The sequence below is a fragment of the Macrobrachium rosenbergii genome, chromosome 44 (genome assembly GCF_040412425.1).
Source record: "Macrobrachium rosenbergii isolate ZJJX-2024 chromosome 44, ASM4041242v1, whole genome shotgun sequence".
Lineage (NCBI taxonomy): Eukaryota > Metazoa > Arthropoda > Malacostraca > Decapoda > Palaemonidae > Macrobrachium > Macrobrachium rosenbergii.
In genome coordinates this window covers 4,063,004-4,072,635 of record NC_089784.1, presented here as the reverse complement: position 1 = coordinate 4,072,635, position 9,632 = coordinate 4,063,004, and the positions used below count along the sequence as shown (strand labels likewise).

At 37.0% G+C, this 9,632-nt stretch overlaps 1 protein-coding gene across 1 annotated transcript in view; it reads left to right on the top strand.

The window, feature by feature from the left end:
- Positions 1–835: 835 nt before the first annotated feature.
- The window catches only part of LOC136829275 (homeotic protein empty spiracles-like), a 95,609-nt gene continuing 86,812 nt past the window's right edge, over positions 836–9,632 (top strand). Inside the window, exon 1 of the mRNA XM_067087617.1 lies at positions 836–2,044. Within this exon, the coding sequence (XP_066943718.1) occupies positions 1,528–2,044 (517 nt within the window). The 5' untranslated portion in view covers positions 836–1,527. The remainder of the gene's footprint in view (positions 2,045–9,632) is intronic.

Below are 9,632 nucleotides of genomic sequence, written 5' to 3'. Positions count from 1 at the left end.
AGGAACGATGTAATGTAATTGTGGAGTAATACAATTGCGGCTAAAATTGATTACGTTAAAGCTTGATTCATTTCCCGAGGTGGCAACTGCCTCTCCCCAGTGTTGCCATATGAGGTGCCTGCTGGAACGGTCTCGCCGTTCGGTGCTGGAACAGACACGGCTTTTTCTCAGCTGCCAAGATGTATGTCGCTTGAAATGTCCAGTTCGTAACGCGATAAGCGTCGATTCGTAATAAAACCAAGCCCCTCAAATGGTTTAACGGTAAACCGTCTTGTTTCCTGTTATAAGACGAGACGCGATAACTGTCGAACTAGCATCTGTAAGGATTCGTTGTCAGTCGCTCCAGATACAAAAGCTCTTCTTCAGCAGGAGAAAACCAGAATGATTTCGAATCATTAGAAACCACATTTCACACTGGGACTCCTCTCACACTTGGTCCTGTCGCCGCTTAAAATCACTTACCAAAGAGAGAGAGAGAGAGAGAGAGAGAGAGAGAGAGACTCTGTCTTGAACATGTGTTATCCCTATCCATCTTTTGAATGCCTGGCAAGCATTCCAGCCCTGTTAATAATCCAGCGTTAGAATAAACATGCTCTCTAAGCCGCGATGCTTGCGAACGGGGAAACTTAAGCCGGCGCCATGGTGAATCTGACACAGCCATTGGATATAAGAGACCCCACCAGCTTTCTCATAATTCGCTGCCTGTTATAACAATACCGGGTCTGTTTGTATTCCATTACGAGGCCCCACCCCTCGAGGGTGCGGCTTTTATTCCGACTCCGCCCCTCTCGTTCGTTCTGGCGTTGGCCGCGAGAGGACGCTAGTTGGCGAGAATTTTTTGTTTTTGTGCCAGACGTTACGATTCTTCATTCTCCCGCCCTATTTACGGCCCTTGCAAATTTCACGACGCTGGAAATCAGTTCCAATACGTAGAAATAACGATCAGGCAGGTATTACCAGCGATACTCGGTCGATTCATGCCATTTTATCGGGTCTAATGTCAAGATAACGCATTCATTTAATTGGGTGGGCGGGATCGCTCCAAAGTTAACGTCGCCGGAGCCAATGGGCGGCCAGATTTGCACCTGGGGTGAAACAGAGTAGCCAATGAGGGCGCCGTTCCCCACCACATGGCGATCGGTGCGACACGAGAGAAGCCTCGTGTGTTGATCATGTAGTCAACATCGTGTAAGTGTCAACATTGCTATCTGGGCCTTCCTGTTCGCCCCCCTTCTAACGCGTCGATGGGAACTTCTGAGGCCAGCAAAGCGTGTGATCGAGGGGCCTCTCGGTGTTACAGTTATATATGGACCAGAAAAGAAGGCCAGGCGAGTGTTGCTTGAAGAGGGAAGAGGGAAGGAGGAGGAGGAAGAAGAAGAGGCAGGGAGGAAAGGAAAAAAAGGGGAAGAAGTGTCCGTAGGAATAGTTGGTGGTGGTGGTGGTATCCTCTCTCGGGGGTGGCTAGTGAACGAAAAGCGCTCGAGTAGTGATGACGGTGTACTGCATCTGGCGTCGTGGCATCTCGCAATGGTCATGATTCCCACGCCGTCAGCCGTCCTACACACGCCCTCCCGCCCGAAGTTGGGTTTCTCTATAGACAGCATCGTCGGGCGGGGCAGTGTCGACTCACGTGGGTCTCCGCCGCCTCCTTCCCCAGGCTCCCCCAGGGGCAGCCCGAGAGCCAAGAGCCCGATCGAATCGGTGCACGACCTGCAGAAAACCCACGTCCGTGTCCCGGAGCCCATACACCCCTTCGTGCCTACGTCAGTACCTACGTCCGTGCCTGCGTCGTTAGCGCATCACCCTCTCACGGCGCCGCATTTGCATTCCATACCCGGGCTTCATGTGCCCCATGCCCTTAATCTCGCGGCCCTGCTGCCGCCAGGAGGCACCCATGGGATACCATCGGCCGTGCCCCCCGTGTTGTTGGGCCAGATGTCACACCTGGGGACGCCCTTACCGCCGGCGCCCGGACCCAGAGAGTTCCCGCTTTACCCGTGGCTCCTGTCCAGGCATGGCCGACTCTTCGCGCCCAGATTTCCAGGTGAGATTTGGCGTTTTCCATTTTGTAGGTGCGCTAAGAAAACTCAATTTTTTTCGACAGTCACAGAAAATATATTGTCAGTAATTCAGAGAGAAACAAAACCGAATGCGAAGTGAATAAATAAAAATCGGAGAGCGGTTGTGAAGTGATATGCCCGGCTCACACCAAACCCCCAAACAACGACCAATAATCTCTTAAATCCGGGATCTTTCGATTTTGGCCCTCCCAGCGACCCCCTACCCCCAAATCCCAACCTCCACAGCCCGCTATGGGAAATCCCCCACTGCTCCCCCTTCCCCCTCCCCACTTTCCCCATCTGTCATAGCGGGGTCCTACATCTGTTTGCAAGCTCAACCGGGTGTGAGTTTGGAAATTAAAACTGGGAGTGATATTTAACTCCTAAATGATATAGAAATGGGTAAGGAAATTAATAGATAGATTATCATAAAGCTATGTAAGCACTTAAGACTATGGTAATACTTTTTTAAAAATAATTAGACAGAAAATTATAGCTAGAGGTAACATTGTTTTGGATAGCAAATATATTCATGTGCTTTTTGGGTGGGGGAAGTAAATTCCTCGAGAAATACAAAAGATTAACGCTCAATAAATTAGAATGAAGTTTTCTGGATTTTTTTTTTTTTTTGCCTGATAAGTATTCATAAGGTTAAGCTGATAACCTTGGTGCTGTAATATTAATTATTTTTTTCCAGTTTCGTTATTATCGTTATTTCCTTTAGCACTGTGAAACTAGCTACGTAAATTTTTGACAAGCCCGTGAGTAAATTTCCAATATTATTAAAACCGATAGCTGCTACTGTCATCAACCTTGTTTCTGCCATAGATTTCAAAACATGAACTTAACTTGACGGATATAATGGGAAAACGAAAAATTCGATTTTGCAGCTTGGTGTCCTCATATCAATTGTTTTTTTAATAATTTTCTACCTGACCACTTGCTTTTAGGCAGGTAATTTTCATGAACTACCTGTTTTTATTCTCCTTTTTTTTTAATGTTTCAACCACTAAGACAGGAATCTGTCTCTGTGCTGGGAACAACTGCTTATCTAATCTTTAAAGAAAACTTTTAAAGAAAATCCATGTGAAACTTGGGCATTTATTTGCAAAGCGAAATCATTCTCTGTTGGCATTACGGGTCTCATTGTGACCCATTTCTAATCGTACGAGAATTCTAAATCCTGTTGGAAATTCATAACCTGATGATATAGGATGAGGATGCAATCCCAACGGATGATCTCGGAAGCTTTAGTCATAGATAAAGGATGCCGTTGTGACACAAAATGATAAATCCACTCTCTTTTCCGTAATATATCAGATTATGAAGACACCGTGGTCGTCTTATCCAGCTGAATAACAACGTGTCACAAAAAAGCTGTGAGATGCTGTGGTCATATTTCACCTAGGTTCCGGTCTACCTTCCCCACTCCACCTAACTGGGTACCAGTGTCTGCTGGGGTCAAGAAATGACCACGGGTCTAGCAACCTCATCCTTAAAGACTTGCTGATAAACCGGAAGGTTGTTCCTCTCTGACGCTACCCCCTCCAGACGGGTAAAATGACATGTGGTAATCTGAAATATCTTTACACTTTATTTCAACTCTGGGTTTTATGTAAAATAGAACGTGTAGATATGATGACAAACACTTCAAAAATACCAGTGAGGAAAAAAAGAAGTTTTGAACAGATACACTCATAATAATAATAATAATAATAATAATAATAATAATAATAATAATAATAATAATAATAATAATAATAATAATAATAATAATCGTGACAAATATATGTAGTATTCATGTAAGGTGGTAGCGATGTGTTAGGCCAACGTTAATGACTAGTACTCAAAGCAGCACAAAAATAAGATATGTTGTTTCTTTACTGGATATTAATGATCACCAACATGATGGCAAAACAACGGATCCACTAGCATGACGGCATTAAAGGGAAAGACTAATTCGTGTCTTTAAATAAAGCAATTCGAAACTCTTGAAGAAAATTTAGTAATTGCGTTTCATCTGTTGCCGATTTTTGTCGCCCCAAAAATATTTGAAAAAGAGAGAGATAATTTCCATGAAAATTACATAAACATATTCATCTTTCAATGCATCATGGGTTTCCTTTTTTTATTTTAAATGTCTTCAAATAATTTCCTTAGCTACTAATATTTTCATTTGAAGGCTATAAAACAATTGTGCTAAGTCGTCATTGATGGGTAAAAATGCTTTCAGAAAATCTACGCGTCGAGCAATAGCACCAGTAATAATAATAATAATAATAATAATAATAATAATAATAATAATAATAATAATAATAATAATAATAATAATAATAATAATAATAATAATATTGTAGTAGCCAGTTTTATTATCATACTGTAAATATCATTCACTGTCATTTTTAGAAAGATTCTTAAATTAGAAATTTGTCTTACTTCCCATTCAGCTGTTCGGATTGTGTGCTTGACTGATATCAGATTTTTTTTTTTTTACTGAATCGCGCCTGAGGATGAAATGTCCAAACTTAGGTTAGTCGCTTAGTGACAGGTAAATGACATTGGGTACAATTTGCGTTTTCAAGTTTAATTCTGCATTATAATTAACAGAGGGTGATTGCCGTGAATTTGCTGTCTTTCATAGCAAAATTATTATTATTATTATTATTATTATTATTATTATTATTATTATTATTATTATTATTATTTTGTTGTACAACTCTTGATATCTTTTGAAAGCAATGCAGTTACAGGACTCTCATTATTATTATTATTATTATTATTATTATTATTATTATTATTATTATTATTATTATTATTATTATTATTTTAATGTAATTCTCACTTCAGGTATAGATGTAATGAGAAATCGGATGTGGTAAGGCAAAAGAAATATTTTTAATTTTCACACATTTCATATATCTAATCTTGCTTTCACGTGAATCGTTTGATAATACCCACAGGTAAACTTCAACCTTCGGTAGTGAAGGATGATTTGAAAACTATTTTTACTCAATAGTGACGTCTATTAACTGTTTTCTTCATAATAATCGTCAGTCAAAATCCTTCCACAATTTTGCTTTGGGTCATCATTTATCCAAATAGGATTGATTCCCTTTTTTTTAAATATTACTTTAATATTATCGAAATGAAGCAGGAAAGAACCAGAGAGAATTATATTATTTGTTAAAAAGTCAGGTCATTTTGCGTTATTTTTCCTACCTTAAGTCTATTTGTTTAAGTGAACATTCTAAGATATTTCGCTAAGAAGCGAACAGAGACATTTATACATGGTTTTATATAATATTAAACTTATAAAATATAAGCAAATAAGTTATAGATTTGCAATTTTAGATATTCACGACTGCAGTCTGTATGATATACTTCATTGTATTATTCGCACAATCCGACACACACGTATATAAATAAACAAATATGTATATGTATATGTATATATATATATATATATATATATATATATATATATATATATATATATATATATATATATATATATATATATATATATATATATATATATATATATATATATATATATATATATATATATATATATATATATATATATATATATATATATATATATCGACATACGACAGTAAAGGATTCTTCTCCTTTACTTTTGCCTTCCAAAACGTCCTACACGACTGCCGACACCCGATTCTCCATCGCCCAAGCAATAGTTTCAGCCGGTACCGCCCTGTCCGCCCCATCCGCTCCCATGCCACTCCATCCTCCCGCCCAGCGTGGGCGCATGTGTGGAATTCTTACCTCCAAAATCCTTCTCGTGGGATATATTAAAATGTTTGCCCTATCGGTTTCGTAGACGAATAGACTGAGTGCGTGTGGAATATCGTACGCCATTTAGCAGGATTATGATCGACCGACCCCAGATAAAGCGATGTTTTTCATATTGAAAGGATTTTTCGCTCTTAGTAATGTCACTAGATGTTATCGGAATACTCGGTTGAATGCCGCTTTTAATTGCTACTTTGCATATCGTATTTATGTATTTATAACTTTAGCTGATTCGTTTTTCTTTTTATTTTTTTGTCTCGAAAAATATTTTTTATATATATATTTCATAATGTTCATTTGAAGACTATTAATGAACTGAAAGTGCTTGATTAGTATGTTAGGCGAAAGCTGCGGCCTTTTATTATTAATATTATCTCAGCAAAATGTCAAGACATTAGAACAGAATTAATATTGTTTTTGTTGGTGTCGAAAATTTTCAAAATAACTTTACCTTTATGATGTAGCAGTCAGTATGAACACTGCTCTTGGATATTTTTAAATTGTATATCTTTAGGAATTGCTTTTTAATATTCCAGTAATTCTCCATATTCAGCGCCTTATCCTTCAGCATTCTTGTTCGTTCTGTTTATATATCCACTTTTCTTCTCCAATTTATATTTTCCAATTTTTTATTCTGTATTTGACAGAAAACTTTTCCTTGCTTTCATACCCATTTTTCTAAATCCCTTTTCGAGAATATCTTACTTTTTTCCTTACTCATTCTCAAATGATATCTCTTAGATATCCCCCTTCCATTTGCAACCAAATCTCTGTCCTTCTGAACTGGATTATTTTTTTTTTTTTAGGTTTCTCCTTTGTTTTTCAATCAACCAAGCAATTTTATTTAGTTGTCAGCAAATGTACTATCCGTAATTTCTCTGTCATTTTCTCTCATTACTTTCTGATTCCGTTCTGCTTCTACCCTCTGTTATTGTCGTATGAAGGCCCCTACATTTTCCATGTTTGTAATGTTTATTTCAATTACCGTTTTCGTCTCATGTAGCCTGTCTCCCTTTTTCCTTGCTATACATATGGGTATAGAGATAGATACGTATGTAAGTATTTTCCTTGATCTAGGTAAATAGTTGGAGGGTAGAAATTCTTCGGTTTATTCATGATCAGTCCATGTCAAAGTACTGCAAACGATCCTGTCAACTTAAGTAACTCTTTTCATCATTTCTTTTAATATATATCTGCAGTTCCTGTCCCCCTCTTAACACACACACACACACACACACACACATATATATATATATATATATATATATATATATATATATATATATGTGTGTGTGTGTGTATTTATATATATATGTATATAAATGTACTGTATATATATATATATATATATATATATATATATATATATATATATATATATATATATATATATGTATATATATATATATATATATATATATATATATATATATATATATATATATATATATAGAGAGAGAGAGAGAGAGAGAGAGAGAGAGAGGAGAGAGAGATTAAAGACTAGAAGAGAGAGAGAATATAAAAGACTAGAACTTAAAAGACTAGCAATATAAAAGACAATTACCCGTCGAATTTAAACTCACCAGACTTCCCAAAAGCTGCACAATACTCATCATTGTAATCGTAATAACAATTGTCATTCACATCAGAGTATCTATTTCATTAATGCGAGATATCATCAGCGCTGAAGGCTCTTTTATCAGCTGTTTCGAGCAAATTTGAAATCAGCTTTGCCTGCTGGAGAGTACGGGATTATTTAATGTTTCAGATTGATTCAATGTTCGAGTAAACTAGGTAGTAAGTGATCTTCATACAACTGACTTTTTTTTTGGCGAAGTGCCTTGGTAGCATTTTTGTTTTGTTATTAGAACTAAAAACATGTGTGAATGTATATACATATATATAAATATATATGTATATATTTACATACATATTTATATATATATATATGTATGTATATATATATATATATATATATTATATATATATATATATATATATATATATATATATATATATATATATATATATATATATATATATATATATATATATATATATATATATATATATTAGATCATTCTTGGATTATATGAAAGCTCTGTAAACGGACTATATAGCGTCGGAATTTCTATTCCAGGAGAACATACATTTCTGAAGTTCTTGTGGATACCCAAAGAAACGCAGGGAAACTCCCTGTTTGCAACCGTTATTCAGGACGTCCTCTATAACAAATTAACAACAAATATGTGTTTATGCCCAACGAGCGTTGCTTGGAATCCCTTTAATGAATGCTAGCAGATGCATACAATTGTATTTTGTGAAAGTCTCAATAAAGCTTGGTATTGCGTAGGAAAAAATAATCAGTGTTTGCGTTTCGTGAAGTATTCGATAATGATGCTAAGATTCTATTGACACAGATCTGAGATTATTTGGAACAGTGATTAGCCGGTGTTCGGGCGGAATCTTGCTTGTACTAAGTAATGGTTATAGTGAATCTGTTCTTAAAGCGTGTTATATAAACAATATATTGTTCAAGTCTAATTACGGTGTTAGGAACATTTTCAAAGCATATGAATCAAATTATTCGGTAATCAGAAATTTCCACGAATTCCCAAGATTCATACACGGCGAATCTCCCTCTCTCAGTCACAAAATAAAAAAAATTAAAAAATCACCCCCCATTTAATCCCAGTCGAACGCAACCCTCCGGATGTGAGCAGTGATCCCAAAGCATATGAATCAAATTATTCGGTAATCAGAAATTTCCACGATTTCCCAAGATTCATACACGGCGAATCTCCCTCTCTCAGTCACCAAAAAAAAAAAAAAATCACCCCCCCCCATTTAATCCCAGTCGAACGCAACCCTCCGGATGTGAGCAGTGATCAAAGGTGATCCCTGCATTTGCTACGTAACACAAAAACCCCTGATCTTCACTAACACTCTGGCAGAACCCTGCTGACGCTTGATGATAGTGCACCCGGAGCGGAGGAAATTCTCTTATAAATCATGGATTGGGGGACCAAAAGTGTGATTGCATTTCTCGGGTGTCTCCCATGCATTGGTAGGAAGCATGGCCATCCATTGGCCTGCGATAGCATCGTCATTAAGTGTCTGAACGCTGGCGTAATTGCGGCAAGTATATGCTGTGTGTCTCCCGGAGGTGTTAGAAGCACCCGCGGTCGATGAGGATGTAGGAACCGTGTCATCAGCATCGCACAGGTTATTAAGTGTAACCCCAATTACCTGGCAACCAATCGAGAGAGGTGCAAGGGTGATTATCAAGGTCAGCCGGGACAAAATGAATGTAGAAAAAAAGATGCTGAGGTGGGAACGGGAAATGTCATTCTGTGTCACATAAAGTAGGAATTAGAAACAAATAGATGAAAGCGGACGAGTCATTAAAGAACGACGACAGTTTGAACAGGGTTGTTTGAATAAGTGGATAATCTTAAGAGGCTATATATATATATATATATATATATATATATATATATATATATATATATATATATATATATATATATATATACTGTATATGTGCGTGTGTTTTGTAAGTATGTATACAAGCACAGTTTCAAAGTGTAGCAAGCCAACGTTTGCTTACGCGACAGCCTGTACTGAATGGTAATTGAAACTAACGAGTTAGTCATTACACCTTTTTACCTTCCAAATATGGAATTCTCTTATCCCCTTTCGTGTTTGCTAATTCCTATAATCTGCCTTTGCTTAATTAAAGCCAAGGTTCTTACT